General features: G+C 40.5%; 1 protein-coding gene across 1 annotated transcript; it reads left to right on the top strand.

Annotated features, from left to right (window-relative positions):
* Positions 1-9,027: 9,027 nt before the first annotated feature.
* cox4i2 (cytochrome c oxidase subunit 4I2) lies at positions 9,028-15,459 on the top strand. The gene is made up of 5 exons (XM_032557603.1): positions 9,028-9,175; positions 11,858-11,963; positions 13,008-13,172; positions 15,005-15,136; positions 15,215-15,459. Exons 2-5 carry the CDS (start codon positions 11,858-11,860, stop codon positions 15,346-15,348), a joined length of 537 nt encoding a protein of 178 aa, XP_032413494.1. The 5' UTR covers positions 9,028-9,175; the 3' UTR covers positions 15,349-15,459.
* Positions 15,460-16,788: the final 1,329 nt, after the last annotated feature.

Genomic DNA, 16,788 nt, shown 5'->3' with positions numbered 1-16,788 from the left:
CAATGATTTAAAGAATTAGTAAAATAACAAAATCAGTGTTTGATTATATGGTAAGTCCATCAGTCATGAACCTCGTCGGGTCGGGACCCCGGGCTCGTTTCCGCAGGTGATCCATCGTGGGAACTGAATGTTTCCTGACACACAGAGGAAGGCCCACCGCTTTCAGGATGGAGACAAAAACTGACCCTTTACCGCCATGGAAACCAACCAACACAGCAGAGCCAGAAACAATGTCACAGGAATACCAACTGAGGAACAAGTAACCCTGAAAATAAACTGTTGGAACTAATTTAATAAACTTTTTTTTCTGTTTGCTTAAATAAAATAACATGAGAACATCAGCACTATTTGTTCACTCTGCTTATATGAGATTGCAAATTGACTTATTTTATGTTTCATATTTTCATTTGTCGGAACACCCTGAACTTGTTCTTCTTCAGTCCAATCTGACAGAGTTTGAACTATTTTTGCGTGGAACAATGGACTCCGGTTTCAGTCTTTAGTGCTGGTCAAAACTTACTTCTGTAAAGTTTTGACTCAGACAGGCTGAATATAAACTCACCAAGCACAGCTATGCACCAATTTCCTTCTAGTCCACGAATATGGCGAAGTTTAGTGCTGTTAGGAAAGATTTAGGAACATTTCAAGGTGTGAGAGTACAATATTTAGGCAATAACAAAATTAAAAGGGTGGTAATATGTAAAAATCAACTTTTTTTATCTTTGCATTATGTCATAATGTTACTCCTTCATCAAAAACATTCCTGGAGTGTTGCTTTGATGAAGCTCCTCCCCCACTCAGCTCCTCCAGACTAGCTAGCCGCAATTAGCAAACACTTTCTGGAACTTTGCATCTGCTGAGCTCATTATAGGACCTACTTCTCAGTGCAATGCTGGTAAAAAATGTTGCTAAAGGGATAATAGAGGAGCAAAGTTGTGATGACTTCCTGAAGCCGGAGATTCGGAAAGAGACAGAGTATTTAAAGAGACAAAGTCCCAATTTCATGTCATTTAATTACAATATCAAATTTCTTTTAAGTCAAATTTCATGTATACAGCATTCTTTATAACAACTGAAGGTAATAGTTACCTGATCATGCTATAAAATGACACTGTGTGTGTGGGAAAACACATAATTCTGCTCAAGGAGAATTTTAAACTTTAGAGCAGAACTTTGGGTTTCAGTTTTATAAATACTTTCAGGTCCCCAAGTACAGACTCCTCATGGTCACCGCCAGGATGCAACAAGTAATCTTGTTTTCCTCCTCAGTAGAATTCTGTATATTAAGAACACATATAGTGATTGGGATACAGTTAGTTCAGTAAAAAAAAAAAAAAAACACGCTAATGCTGAACCTTCACACACAATGTTATCTCACCACAGCAGACTTAACTTTAGAAAGAAGAAGAACTGAGAGGAGGAGCCCTGGAGGGAGACACAATAAGAGCATGACTGAGGAAACAAAGAGGAGAAGTCTCGCTGCTGACGAGGCACTTTATCCAGGTCAGCGTCAGAAAAAACAAACAGTGGAAGTCTTTCATCGGGTGAATGGACAGATAGCAGCTGATTTGTGGATCATAATGTGTAGCACGGCATGAGCCTAATGTCGGCTGGCGGTGTAAGAATGTGGAGCAACGAATCTGAATGAAAAACCGCAAGAAATGTTTATTGCTTAAACAAAGAAACCAGAGTTTTGAGGTTACAGTGGGTCTGCTGAAGAGAAGAAAATTGACTCAGTCAGGCTTTGATTTTCATTTCGGGGCTTTAGGAAAAAACATCCAATTTCGGTGGACTTGATGTTCTTCGTGAGGACTCATGATTCCGTTGTCTGTGCTGCTCATAGACGGTGATAAATCAGCTCTCAAACAACTGTGCGTCCATCCCTGAAGTGAATTTCTTTTCCACATAAATGCTGGGGTTTGTGGGATAGATTATCACCGAACCCTGGAGGCTTAGAGAGTGTCCAGTACTGTTGCCACAAAATTGTTTGCCTTTTTCTGTGTTATCCCATTTAGATCCCAGAATGATGAAGTCTCTCCCATCTTACGGTATGCAAGAAGTGGTAGCACCATGGAGAAGTCACACACACCACCACACCAGACTGAACACAGACAAATACTAGCAATACCATGCTTTACTGAGGAAGGAAAGCAGATTGTCTGTGGAAAACAGGTTAGCTCCCCCACAGAACTGCATGTGCAAAAGTACAAACCAATATCAAAGGGGAAAATATGTCTCTGTTCTTCTACTTGGTCATCTGGTTGCCAAAAGGAATAGCTACATTTTAGCAGGGGTCTATCTATGGATGTGTTTATAAGTAGTTAGGGCCCATGCTGTTAGTGACAAGCTCCTTACACCTGACAGTGGCTAAGTATTCTGCGTTTTGGGGAAATTGTAGTCTGTGATTTTACAGAAGAGTTATGGATTCAACACATTGGGATGACACACAGCTTTTTAAGAAGTGCATGATGCTGTGAGATCTCTGGTGGAGCCAGTTGCACATTATCTGAAAAAACATGAACAAGCCATCATTCTCCTACCACTTCCTGTCGTCTTCTAAGTCATTTTCGCCAGTAGTAACATCCGGCTGCTGGTGACGTGATTTGTGTGATGCCAGCTTTCTATTGCAGCTTTGTGAAAACTTTATTTCAGTGAAAGCATGTTTTCGAACTTGCCATGTTTACATTAGGCACTTTAATTTTTGTAATTCAATTTAAGCGATTTTTTTTGGTCAAAGGAAACACAGCAAAAGAGTTTGCATGGAATGCGGTGTGCTTGGGGACAGAGAATAGGCAGCAGAGTCATTAGCAATGACCTTCTGGAAACAACTGCCTCTCTCCATCCTGTTAATGTTAATGAACATGATCATCACCTGTGCAATGCATCTGATTCCAGGTAGCATCAGCGAGCTGGTTGTTAGAACGCTTCCATCCAGATGACGAAACACTTGGTCTGCTGTGAAACATTCTGTACATCCAGATGCTGTGGTGAATGTCTGAGTTGAAACTAGATGTAGCAATGGAAGCAGTCGGGACCACCAGCACACATTGATCCCTTCTGCTGGTTAACATGGAGACGGAACACGGACTAGTAGATCAACATCACTGCTGACAACGGATTTACACTGACTTCTCAGAAAGCTCCTTTTCCTTGGCCATCAGGATGTGGCAGGTGCTGCTTCAATTCCAAGTGCTGCTTGATATCCTTCTAAACAGTCAAACTCATCAATACGCCCTGGACAAGAGAAGCACCATTTCCCCTCATTGTCTATTTCTGATATACAAGAAATACATAATAACAAGTTGTGAACTGAGGTCATACAGACTGCTCCTGCAAACTTGTGCAAAAGAATGGGTCGTCCTCAAGAGCTCAGTGAATTCCAGTGCAGTGTCGTGATAGATGGACACTGCACTGTGTATCTATTGGTGAGTTGAAAAACTTCACCAACCTCCTACAGAGTCAATAGCTGCAGACCACCAAACTTTATGTGGTCTTTAAAATACCTCAAGCAAATCCAAAGCCTCACGTCACCACGTGCAATGCAGTGGTGTGAAGTATGCAGCCACTGGAATTCAGAGCAGTGGAGACTTTTGTGTCTAACTTCACAATAATGTGTTTTTTGGAAAAATGCCCAGAAATTTCCACAAGCACACTCCTAAACTTTGTAGAAAGTCTTTTTAGGAAAACTGAAACTGTTACCTGTACAAAGTTGAGCAAGCATGGCCGTTGTTGTGCCAATGGCAGTGGAGGATAATTTTTAAAAAACAGATGAACATTAATAAAAGCACCAGATTCACATTATTAATATGTAACATAACAAAGTAAACAGTGAGATGAAACAAAAGAAGGAGATGTTGTACAAGTTCATATGTGTAAAACCAAGAGAGTCTTTACTTTTGGCAATATAGCATCTATGCAACTTGTCTAAATTTCCAGAAAATAACTGGCTCAAAATAACATCAACCCACTTGTCCATGGATTTTATATAGCTGCACGATTCAAGACTGAGGCATATTTTGCTTTCCTTGATTTAGATGATGAGGAAAAAAACTGATTTAGGAACCATATTTTGCTGCTATTTTGGATTATGCGTGCATTGCAAGCCGCTTGCCGGTCCCTTTCATCCTTAGTCATGCTTTGGATGTTCTCTTTGAGGAGATGCCAGCCAGGGGGTGAGAACACAGGGCCCACCAGTGCAACACAAAGCAGCAGGGTAGAATATGACAGCAGTCTTTGGCAACAGCAATGAGGAGAGAGAGGAAGAAATGAAACCTCGCTGATATGGGGGAGACAACAGTATGACCCAGTTACGTACAAAGCCTCGCAGGAAGGGTCTTGAGCACTCATGTGCTGACAACAGCATACTGCAGAGTACTTCCAATGTCTCCACAAGTTCAGCTGGTGAAGGAAGGTCAAGAGTTGTAGAGGTTAAGGAGCGACAGATCTGAGGTTTCACACAGCAGTCCCAGAGATCTGAGGCCACACACCGTCACAGATGGGGGTTTGGCTCAGTGTGACCTACATTTGCAACGGGAGAGGAATTAACGGTTTGCTGCAGACGCATTCTCCTGACAGTCTGCGTTCCTACAGTCTCTCTGGATTTCCTTTAGAGGAGGGAGATCAGTAGTTACAATGATGGACATTAGTGAGACAAGACTTGGAGAAGTGACAGTTTGAGAGGACCACCGTCAGGACTTCCTTCCTACAGGAAAACTGAACTGAATTCATCAAAACAGTGTGTGTCCATCACAGCAATGATAAAACAACACAAAGGCATCTAGTTACACTTGATACATCCAGAACACACCAGCTTAGTTTGCAAGAATTAGGCTAAGACTGCATTCACACCAGCCCCGATTAAACCGCTTTAATCAAACTAGTTCATTTGCCTAGAAGGTCTGGGTCACTTGAGGATGTGTAATCAAACTCTAATGTGTACTTGATCTGGTCCACTTACAAATCTCAGACTGGGCTCATTTGGAATAAACTCTGGTGCTGTTCAAATAAATATGTGAAAGCCAAGCAGACTGGAGGCCACTTCAAAAGGAGGAAGCGGACTATAGCGTAGAGAATGCTGGGTAAAAACAACCAAAAAAAACACAAACAGACAGGAAAAATGACTCGTGGTATTTTACCATAATAAAAAAGAAGCCCTACAACAAAATACAACATTTCTCCAGTTTTGTTTTCATTTTGTGTCTACTTCAGAAGTTTTTGTGCCGTTTCCTTCAGCAGTTCTTGGTGCAGCGGCCCCACAGGTGAGTGGGGTGAGAGGGGCACAGGTTGCAGTACAGTGTGAAAGCAAACTGCAACAACTGAAAATGTAACAAATTTTGCAAGTTTGGTTCTCAATCAAACTGAGTCTACTGGACTGTCAGGCTTGAAAACATCATAAACCTGTCAGTCGTCTAGATGTCAGATGGGAAATATATGTGAGTAGGCTGAATGTGTTCTGTCGTCGGGCGGTTTGAGGAGACGGGTTACTGTGTGGTTGTATGGCATTTGGACCCAGATCAACGCCAAGCTCATTACCACGTTTCGATCTTCAGTTCTGCTGTTTTACCGTTAAAAAACAGACGATGGGTGTGGGATGAACACAATGGGGAAGAGAATTGATGGATGAAAAACGTTTCCTCTAGAGAGATGGAGGGACACCTCCATGTTAAAGGGGATGGAGCTGGGTGGGGTGCTGGAGGTCAAAGAGGGGTAAAGACCCCCCCAGGACCCATAGCACAAAGTGTGCGGTGGAGGAGGTGTTTGGGAGATATATGCATTGTCATGGTGCTCAGCTAATTTCCATAAATAAATGAGGGACGCGTGCCCTACTGGGTCATGCGTTGAGCTGGCAGCTGCTGTCTTGTTTGACAGATGCTTTTGTTAGATGTCATGGAGGGAGCAGCTCTCTGTCTGGAGAGACAAATAGAAACTCTTTGCTTTGATTTACTCTGGTGCTTCATTTCTTACGCTGCAGGTTGTTTCAGTTGCTTTGTGTCAAATGATTTTCCAGGATGGAAAACTGAAGTCTGACCTGTTTGGCAGCTTTTTTTTTATGACTTTGATTGTTGACTGCTTTCTAAAATTGGAGCTGTCGCTGATGCAAAACAAGAAGTCTGGCACTGACTTCCAATATAGACAGATTATCAAATCCTGATATGAAAAGTCAACTCTTCCGGAAAATGGTTGTGTGCTCGTTGAATATTTGTGCAACTCGACAGTTGGTAGTCATAAATCCAAGTATGAGAACCTCCTTTGAAGATATGTTCAGTTTCTTTCTAATAAAACGTTGGTGCTTATTGCAAATCCTCTGAATACTTGCAGTAAGGAGGTTGAAGAGTTCAAAAATGCTAATGCCCCAAAGGGCATTGTTTCAACTCCAACTGAAAAGATTTTTACTTTTATTTTCTTTCTGAGTTAAATCCACCAGCTTGTATCTTTGTCTTTACTATTTATGTAGTGCTGCCATCAAGTGGACGTCTGTGTTATTACTTACCAAAGAAATCCATCCATTCTATATTTTATTATGCATTCTTAATATCTGGTACATCTTTGATGTGTTCCGACTTAGAGATCCCCTGTAATTGATAGAATTATCTATTTTATAAATATTTTTTTTTTGTTTACTATTAGCAATGTTCTTTAGGTTGTCTATCTAGTTAGTTTGATAATTGGTCATCTGTGTGTCTCTAGTTTTATATATATATATATATTTTTTTTTTTAATCTGTACATTAATTTTTAAAAAAGACAAAGACAAAACAGATGGTACAAGGCTACTGTTTTATTAAATTCCGACCTGAAGATACTGAAGATAGTTATAAAAACGTAGCAAAGCAGACTGGTAAAAGTGCATCCACAAGGGAGGAAATCCCATTTCATTACAGACCACAAACAGGGAAATTTGTGAAGAACAATTTATTAGAATGTAAATGTATTTTTTATCATGCTAGCTTTTTGTTCTTGGGGGGCCCCCGGGTGGCGTAGGGGCCCTAAGCAATCGCTTAACTCACATGTGTGACTAATACAAATGCATATAGTGAGGAGTAACCTTTATTCAGTGTATCATTTGGAACCTAGTGGTATTTATTTCTTAAATACTGAAATGTAAAATCTGGCCAAAACATAAGGAAAACAAAAACTGCTTTAGTTGACTATCTCTGCAGCCCCAGAGGGCCCAGTTTCTCATGCAGGCAGCAGGAAGCAGAGGCCTCTCCACATCCTGTTTGGACATGTGGACCTCCAGGCTGCTGACTCCAGGGAGGAGCATGTTTACATGTTTGGCTTACAAAGATACCCAACATAACAGCTGTGTTTACCTCCATTAAATGAAGATGTGAGGTGATCCGCCTCTCCGGAAGTAGCCTTCTGGTTAACAGTAGCACATCGGTTACCACGGAGACCAGATCTATAACAAAACCCCAAGGTTTAAGTTTTCACTGTCGACTCAAGAGTCACCCAGAAAACTTTTGTACGTTCGTTCATTCATCTTCTGTGTCTGTTTTTCCTTGCAGGGTGAGGAGTGTGTGGTGTTGCCTGTCCCCAGTGGTCACTGGGTGAGAGGTACGACCTGGACTGGTCACCAGTCCATCAGGGCAGCACAAAGACACACAGGACAATCACCCATGCACCCACACATTTATACCAAAGGACTCAGAGAGACTAATTAACCAGCAGTCATGTTAGGAAGGAAGCCGGAGTATCTGTTAAAAACGCAAAATATGTGCAAAGACTGCAGACTGGGATTCAAACCAAGACCTTCTTGCGCCGTGGCAACAGTGCTACCAACGCAGCATAAATCTGACAAGACTCATTGAGATATTCTAATTCATTGAATATGACAGTATTGACAGAAGCAGAGCAGATCTTCAGCACTTCTCTCCTTTTCAACACAATTAAAGCTGCGATATGGAGCTTTTATAAAAAAATTTTTTTTTTTTTACATATTTGTGAAATTGAGATGTGATGTCGAGGCAGCAAAAGACGTTTCGGCATCGAGCTCTTCTGCCTTCTCCCTGTGCTAACTACAGAAATAAACCACTCAGTCAAACAATCAGTCAGAGGCAGAAGGAGGGCCTTAGCGCTGTCAATCAAGCACATGTACATGCCTTCATCCTCTGCTGTGCTGCAGCTGGTTCACCACAACACAGCCTACCATAAGTGTGCGTGCTAGTTAGCATAGCCACCAATGACAGCGCATGAACAGTTTCCCTGTAAGTTGTTATTAGCACATTTAGCAGCACATACGTGAGGTTAATTGAGAGCACTAAACCTCTCCTCCTGGCTCTGATTGGTTGTTTTTGATCAGGAGTGGTGTATTTCTGCAGATGGCAGTAGGATCACAGGGAGGGAGCTTAATTTCTTGCTGATTATCTTTCTCATGCTGTCACAACATGGTGACAGTTTTAACTAATATGTTTTAAGGAAAACATATTTTTGTAGAAGTTACCTACTGAATATTTAACTGCTAAATGGCTCTCCAAACTCGCTCTGGTTGTACTTTAACCTGAGTTGGCTGCAGATGCAAGAATCATGTCAACCTGGCAAACTTGGTTAGTTACATAATACATTTGGAGTGCTGACCAGTGACCTCCTCCCTTAAACTCACAAAAATGACAGAGAATTTGCATTTTGCTCTTTACTTAAGCATTCAGTATATTCTTAAAGTTACTGGTCTTGTCAGTTGGACCAACAGAGGCGTGTCTGAAAGTTAACCTGTGCTGTTTTTGTGTTTGTTGTCCTTATTCAACCTTTCCAGTCCGACTTTTGCTGCTGACTCTTGGCTGCCATGTTGAGATAAAGGCGGCTCAGTGCCAATCAGTACCTGTAATCCCACACAAAGCTGTATCTGAAGGACTCTGGCCGCCCCATTGGCCTAATTAAAACCTGGAAGGAGGCTGTAAATTGTTCTTGTCTTATTTGAAACTGAACCCCCTCTCTGTTTTTGCTAGTCCTCTCACACACTCTTCTCGATTGTTTATTTGTCCGATCTCTCTCCCCTCCTCTAAGCTCGGTCCCTCTCCCAGCCTCCCTCCCCTCTTTCTCTCTCTTCCTTTGTCGCCCGCCCACCAGTTGATTCCAGCTCGGTGTCAGGAGGCGACGGGAGAGAAGGCCGAAGAAGACTTTTTTTCTCACGAAGCGTTGCTGCTTTTCCCGCTGCACCTTCCAGTCTCACCATCACCGTGAGTATCCGGCTTTGGTCGCTCACACCAACAAATGGAGAGGAGCATAACGGGATAAAACCAGGAATAGACTCCCACCCACCACCACCACCACCCTTCAACACAGACCCAGTCTCTGTGTTGAATCCCAAAAGGATGGGGAGAGAGGCGGACGTGCAGGGAGGACAGGAGCACAGATTGACCGGAGAGATTTCTAGAAGTGATTCAGTGAGAGAAAACTAAAGAGGAACTGAGTATGTAGAAAAAAGTTACAACATAAAAAATAACTAACTTCTAGAAAAAAAAAAATTCTGTCCTTGCAGACATTAAACAGCCGAGTAGAAATGTAAACATGAAGGCTCGTTGGTGATCCAAACATTTAGACCTCTGATGTGTTTCAAGAAAGAGACCAGCTCTGAACACTGTGACCAACAAAGACTTAATGTCTCTAGTTGGTCTGAATTGCACATTTGAAACCAATGTCTGGAAAATCTGGGAACTTTGAAACTGGACCTTTCTACCCCTTGGATCAAATCACAGTTCAAATGAAATGCAGCAGATTTACAATAAATGCTCTTAGAAGCACAACTTGCAGCAGGAGCGTCCAAACACAGTTCACACGAAACACAGTCGGCTAGCTGTCTTTAGAGGCGGTTGATGTAGACAGACATGTTTCTACATTTTGACGTGTAAGATCTTTGCCAACAAATTATACTTTCTTGAAATGGCAATGTTTAGGCAAAACGCAAGGCATTTTCTTTTGTTAACCAAGTTTTTGCTTTCAATTGTCAAGAAGACCACAACCATTCGGTGAATTTTATTGACCAGCGTGCCTCAGGCCATAAACACAGCTAAATGTGTTCAAAGTGTAGGTGACCTACATCCAACCTTTCTTTTGGTGCTGCTCTGTTATTTGCTTTAGCATTTTGCATGTTTTGTTTATTGTAGGTAAAACTAAAAGAAATTCACCATTAATGCATTTCTAATTTATCTATGCAAATGTTGTGACCCTTGAGCACTTTCAACTCGTGTATTCTCACATTTTTAGTAATATCACAAAAATAATAATAATAATTTTAAGACATCATCCCAGTTGTAAAGTCCCTGTAGCTCAGAGGATATACTTTAAAATACTTCTGTTTGCTTATAAATCACTGAACTACTTAGCACCAAAATACATGAAAGATCTGCTGTTGAACCTTCCAGAGGTTCTGATTCAAATCTAGAAGAGCAGAACCAAACATGGAGAAGCAGAATTCATCTACTACTCACCACAAATCTGGAACAAACTTCCAGAAAACTGCAAAACACCCAAAACACTGAGTTCCAAAGTTTTAAATCAAGCCCAAAAACCTTCCTGTTTAGAGCTGACTTTTCTTAATATTAACTGGAACATTGACTAACATATTTTATTTTTTTTTTTTTTTTTGCTTGATGATTTGACCAAATCTGATGCTTATTGCTTGTTCCATCGTTTCTTTCTGTATTATGGTTTTTTAACGGCCTTGTTGCTGAAACCTGCCATGATGACTTGACTTCAAAGAAGCAGAAGATCCAATCACATTAACTCAATGTCATTAAAACCTCAGACGACATTTAGCTGTGAGCTTTGGGGTGAAGTTTAGAGCGAGAGCAGAGCCAGTAACGGCGGCGGCAGCAGCAGCATCTGGAGTGTTTGCATGAGATCAGGCAGACACACACAGATCACCTGGCCATCATCACTGCTGCTTCAAAGCCTCCCCTTGTTTAAAGAACCCAGACTGATCAAACCTAAAATACCAAACATGGAAGTAAACGTGACAAGGCGGGTTGTAGATTGCAGCGTCGTGTGTGATTAACAGTGAGAGCCGGACGGGTAAAGAAGGGATTTGGTTTCCTGCCAGGACGCCTTTCTGAAGCTCTTAGTCAGATGGTCTGTGTCACTGCTGTAAATAACAACATGACGGAGCAAAGTTTTGATATTTAAAGAGAAACAGCAGCTAATTAAGTCTATGAAAGCATTAAGCATTGTAACAGCCAGCACACGTGTAGAAAAGTTGACTTTAACTTTTATAATCTGGTGTCTCCACCTGGGTTGTTTTAAGACTAATTTAGGTTGTGGTTACTGTTTCTCTGTTCTTGTTTGAGATGAAAATCCAACTTTCTGCTCATCGCGTTGCTCTAGTTCCTATGTTTAAAAATATCGGTGTTCTAAAATTATGAATAAATGAGAAGTGCTATTTTACAGATGCTGTGAAATTTATTAACAACCGTGGTTAAGATGTTTCAAGTAAAATGAAGTCACACTTCTGCAAAATGTTGCTTATTTCAACAATAAACATGTATGTATGAAAAGAGGCAAACAGATTCACACCATGCGAAATGAAGGAAGGAAGGAAGGAAGGAAGGAAGGAAGGAAGGAAGGAAGGAAGGAAGGAAGGAAGGAAGGAAGGAAGGAAGGAAGGAAGGAGTACTATAAAAGTCAGAAAACAGGCTCTGCCAAAGTGTTAACATTTATGGTTTAGATTAAATTATATTTTTACTTTGTTTCAACTTACATTTACAATTCAGGAGAACTCGGAGTGCGACGACCAACAATTTGGAGCTTAAGCAGCTTGTATTTCTAGTGTTAGTCATGGAAACAAAATTCTGTCTCCAGATTTCTAGTAAATGACCGTTTTGAGCAGCAGACGGGATAAAAACATTCACTCGTGTGTTTTGCAGATGCTGCGCTTGACCTCGTCTCGCCTGGGAAGTCTTCTGGCCGGGCGTCCCACAGCAGCCCTGACCTCCAGCAGCAAGGGGAGGCCGGCGAGCCAGCAGAGCCATGGTACAAATATTACTCATATTAATAATCTGAAACAACTTTGATTTGCTTTTTGCATTTTTTTTTCTGTCATACACTGGCAAGGTTTCTCGTCCTGAACTCAATTTTGGAGCAAAATGTGAAGTTGTTGTAAATGATTTCTGTCTCTTTTCTTTGTTGACATTGAGTGGAAAGAATTTAATATAAGACTAGAATTCATATAATCTCTAAATAACACATGGCGTATGGAGAAAGTTCCTGATTCTTACTGTGCATTAATGATCAACTCAACGTGTTTTCATGAGATTTGGTCATGGTAACTAATCAACAATGGGGCTTTTTTTTGTTTGTTTGTTTGTTACCTGTTTGTTCATTCATTCCAGTTTCAGGTCCCACATGAGTTCTGAATAAATTTACCTGAACCTGTTGTCATAAATGTAAACAAATTATTCCGGGGGGGGGGAAACAGACCATAACTCAATATTGATCAGAGGAAACTACATTGAGATCTAATAAAACACAAACTGATTCCCTCCCTGTTCCATGTATTTAATCAACAAATTTCTGTTACAATACAAACAGGTTTTGCAGCTTCTTTATTAAATGGTTCCCTGTTAACATAAAAAAAAAATAAATAAATAAATTACTCGAGAAATGCGTCTTATTAAGAATTTGTTCTTATTCCACTTCATGCTAGTCGCGCTTCTTTTGATCATCCAACACGTTTATCCCTCCAGGGCTGAACAGGGAGGCTGGTGCCTAAATGTCCAGCAGTAATTATTATTATTACCGGTGTTTTTATTTGTACTTCAACAGAAACAAAATCCAAACATCAGAACGTGTGTGTGTGTGTGTGTGTGTGTGTGTGTGTGTGTGTGTGTGTGTGTGTGTGTTTGTGTGTGTGTGTGTGTGTGTGTGTCAAACCAGCAGATGGCACTGTTGCGCCATCTTGAAAAGATCGCGTCCTTTACATGACTGTGAAAACAACAATAAAAACAACAACAATAATAATAATAATAATAATAATAATAATAATAACCATATCTTCTTGTATTGCCGTCCTTCCAGAGGTGTCAGATTCAGTGGACATGTCTCGGCCGACGTACTACGACCGCGTGGACATGCCTCTGCCTGACAAGCCCTATAAGGACGTGCTGAGCGACGCTGAAGAGAAGCTGAAGCAGAAGGAGAAAGGACCCTGGAGTCAGCTGACCAATGAGGAGAAGGTCGCCTGTAAGTCCCGCCCCCTTTTTAATCTGAAAGGTTAGAATTTTCATCATCTGCTCCAGAGGAGCCGGCGGATTATTAATACCAGTAACACCAGTCAGACGAAACCTCTCCTGTTGAGAATGTGGAAGCTGACATCAGTGAGCAACATCAGGCTTGTTCAGGTTTCATTTCCTTTGTTCGTATTTATAAATCATCATTTGTCACATGTTTTAAATATGCTTTGAAAATAAACTCAAACTGATGTTGATCATGACTCAGACAGTTTATACTTGGATGTGTCACAATAATAAATCTTTCAGGGAAAATTTTGACAGGGGAACTGAAATTAGTCAAAAAAAAAAAAAAGAAAAAGAAAAGAAAGAAAATAGAAACCGTTACATCAGATGGTAAAACATACATTTACAGCGCCGTGTCATAAATGTAAACCAACTTTCCTTTCACTAAAATATGCAGAAATGTATCAAACTCAAGAGATTTACGCAGATCTGTGAATGAACCCTCTGATTCCTTCTCATTCTTCAGGGATTCATTAGTTCACACAGTTAGATATCTTTTTCACATGTGACCACATTGTGAAAAATGTGGTCACAGTGTGTTTCATTGCGGTTTCATGTGACCACATTAACACATTCAGTGTTTCATTGCGGTTTCATGTGACAGACCAACAAAAAGTGACGTGAAACAGTGACAGTTTTTAAAGTTCTGCAGATTTCAGCCCAAGACCTCTTTCCAAATACTTCATACTCGGTCAGGTTGGCTGGAGAGTATCTATGAACTATTATTTTTTTCCACAGACTCAGTTTGGACTTTGACTGTACCATTTTAGACCAATCCACCACACTGGTCTAAACCATTCCATGTGTTGCTAGATTTGTAGTTGTGCCCTTGTAGCGGATCAGTGCTCCTTTGAATATTTTGAGTTTAAGATATTGTTTTGGAATGGGGAAAGCTTTTATCGTATTGTTTATTATTTTATTGTGATAAATGTCTTATTGTTGTCACAGTAAATTCCACTTAATGATGTTTACAAAACCCCAAAACTGTCCGTATTGTTGAGATGGTTCTTTTTTTTTTTTTTGACAATTTTTCTCCGCAGATTGTTCAATAAAGGCGACTCAATAAATATCAATACATTTGAAAATGTGATCAAATGCAGTCACTGTGGGCAGTTTAGCGATGAAAATCACACTTCTTTATGTGAACGGTGTCAAAGAAACACATGGAAATGGTGTTCAAGAGCAATATTTGTGTTGTGGGGCTTTAATTGTTGGGTCATGGAGTCAGTTAGGTACAAATAAAGTAATAAAAAGTTATTTTCATCACTTTAAGCTTTATTACAAGAGTAATAATGATACTATTACAATACCGTTACTGTTGTAAGAGAATCGTTAAGGTTCTTCTGCTTTCCAAAGATGCATAGTTGCAATATCACACAATATTGTGATAAAATTGTAAGTTTAGACCATAACTCTTCTTTAAACTTCTCCGCCATGTTCTCCCTGACCCGTCTGCTGTGCTCCTCGGTCCTGGTGGTCCTCTTTGTTCTCTAATGCTGCCTAACAAAACACATTTTTAGGCTTCGTTTCAATATGCGCCACTTTGTGCTGGTCAATCGCATAAAATCACAGTTCGGCGCCTTAAAAGTTTTAGTTGCAACGAGACAAAATGTGGAAAAGTTAAACGGATCCAAACGCTTCTGAAATAATCATTTTGTAAAACACGCAATTCTACTTTCGGCTTTCGAACTTGTTCCCTTTTGGGGTTTTATGTTGTCTTTTTTTTTTTAAATCTTGAACGTAGAAGTTGAAAGCAGGCTCCTCTCTGCTTCCCTCCAGTGTACCGTCTCAAGTTCTCCCAGAGCTACGCCGAGATGAAGGCTCCCACAGGAGAGTGGAAGACTGTGTTGGGTGGAATGCTCTTCTTCCTGGGCTTCACGGGCCTGGTGGTCTGGTGGCAGAGGATTTACGGTAAAAAGGTTTTCACTCTCTTAACAGGTTTGGCAGTGAAAGGAGAGACCTGGGGTTGTAACCTGTTGTTTTCCCCAGTCTACCCCCCCAGGCCCAGGACGCTGGAGGATGACTGGAAGGCCAGGCAGCTCCAGAGAATGCTGGACATGAGGATCAACCCCGTGGAGGGATTATCCTCCAAGTGGGACTACGACAAGGGCCAGTGGAAGTGAGACGGGGGGCCACAGAAGCTCCTTTACCGCTACTGAAGGCTTCTGTCACTACTACTGCTGTAACCGTCCACATGTAATCACAGATTAATAATAAAACTTTATGATAACTCAGTTTAGCTTGTTTTGATTAAGGAGCAGAACCAAACCTGTGAAGAGAGTCTTATGAAACTGTCTTTCCTGCAGCATTGAACTAAAACTTACCTTTTATATCAACAAGTTTTTTATTTGACAGTTTTATCAAATAGAAAATTCACATTTTGCACTTTTTAATGCTTCCACTTGGGTTTCTACTGCTTCTAAAAACAGTCAAAGCGTTGAAAAAAACAAGCAAACAAAAAAAATAAAAATAAAACCACTCAGATGTTTTCAGGTAATACGTTAAAGTTTTTTTTTTTTTTGGTGTCTGGAAAATGAAAACGTCCCAAATGTGACGTCACAAATCAGCAACCCCAGCGAAGTCCAGCCTGTTTCCCAGCATTCCAAGCGCCACTGCAGCACATTTGGTCAGCTGGATTCACTGCTTATGCAGTAAATGAAAGAAAGGCTGCTGAAAAACAGAAAAAAGTGTTTTGTTGTTCACTTATCATCCAAAAACCACTTGTTGTGTTTTTATTGGTTGTGCAGGAGGCTCCACATCTCCAGCACAACACATGGAGGGAGAGACCAGCAGCAGCTTATTTAGATTTAAAGTGACAGACGCCCTAAAACATTTCGAAAGGAGCTCGAAATAGGCAGAACTGAGCAGACTCAAATCTCATTATCTAAGGATGATTTGTGCAAAAAGATGTGATGAACATGATTTTTTTTATCACCCATAGACGTATCCTAACCTGTTCAAGGAGGCATAATAGGTCACCTTAAAGGCTGAGTGGTGTATTACATTTGCAGAAATGTCAACACTGAGTCAGAAATCACCAGCCATGTGATGGAAAAGTCCAATTTTACAGGAAATCTAGTTATGAAATATACTATGAGTGTTATTTGATTGCTTACAGTTTTGATACATGATGCATACACTTCTGGTCAAGATCTGATATAATGATATAATACAAAAAAAAAGGAAAGAGGTGGAAAGAAATTTTAAAAATGATTTAAACTATAGCCAAAGTCTCAAAAATGGCCTCAGTAATGAGTAATTAATCAGCAACATTTTGCTGAGATTTCATCTCCACATTTTACTAGTTACATTTTACTAGTTAATACAGGTCCAACTGTGGTTTGTTTCTTTTTTTAATCTACATTTTATTACATCAACAAAGAGGGCTGCTCACTGCAACATCTCTGCATCACCAGCTGCAGTCTGAAGCCCAACCTTTAGGTCCCGGTTGGACGTCCACTGGGACGAAACATCTCTAATTCATTTCAGTAATGTTGGAAGACGTCAAGGTTTATTTTTTTCTTATCTGAAAACAAAACTTTCTTACATCTTTAAGTGTTCCA

Source organism: Xiphophorus hellerii, chromosome 1 (assembly GCF_003331165.1).
Source record: "Xiphophorus hellerii strain 12219 chromosome 1, Xiphophorus_hellerii-4.1, whole genome shotgun sequence".
Lineage (NCBI taxonomy): Eukaryota > Metazoa > Chordata > Actinopteri > Cyprinodontiformes > Poeciliidae > Xiphophorus > Xiphophorus hellerii.
The sequence above is the reverse complement of the archived record's forward strand: the minus strand, read 5'-3'. Positions and strand labels throughout refer to the sequence as shown.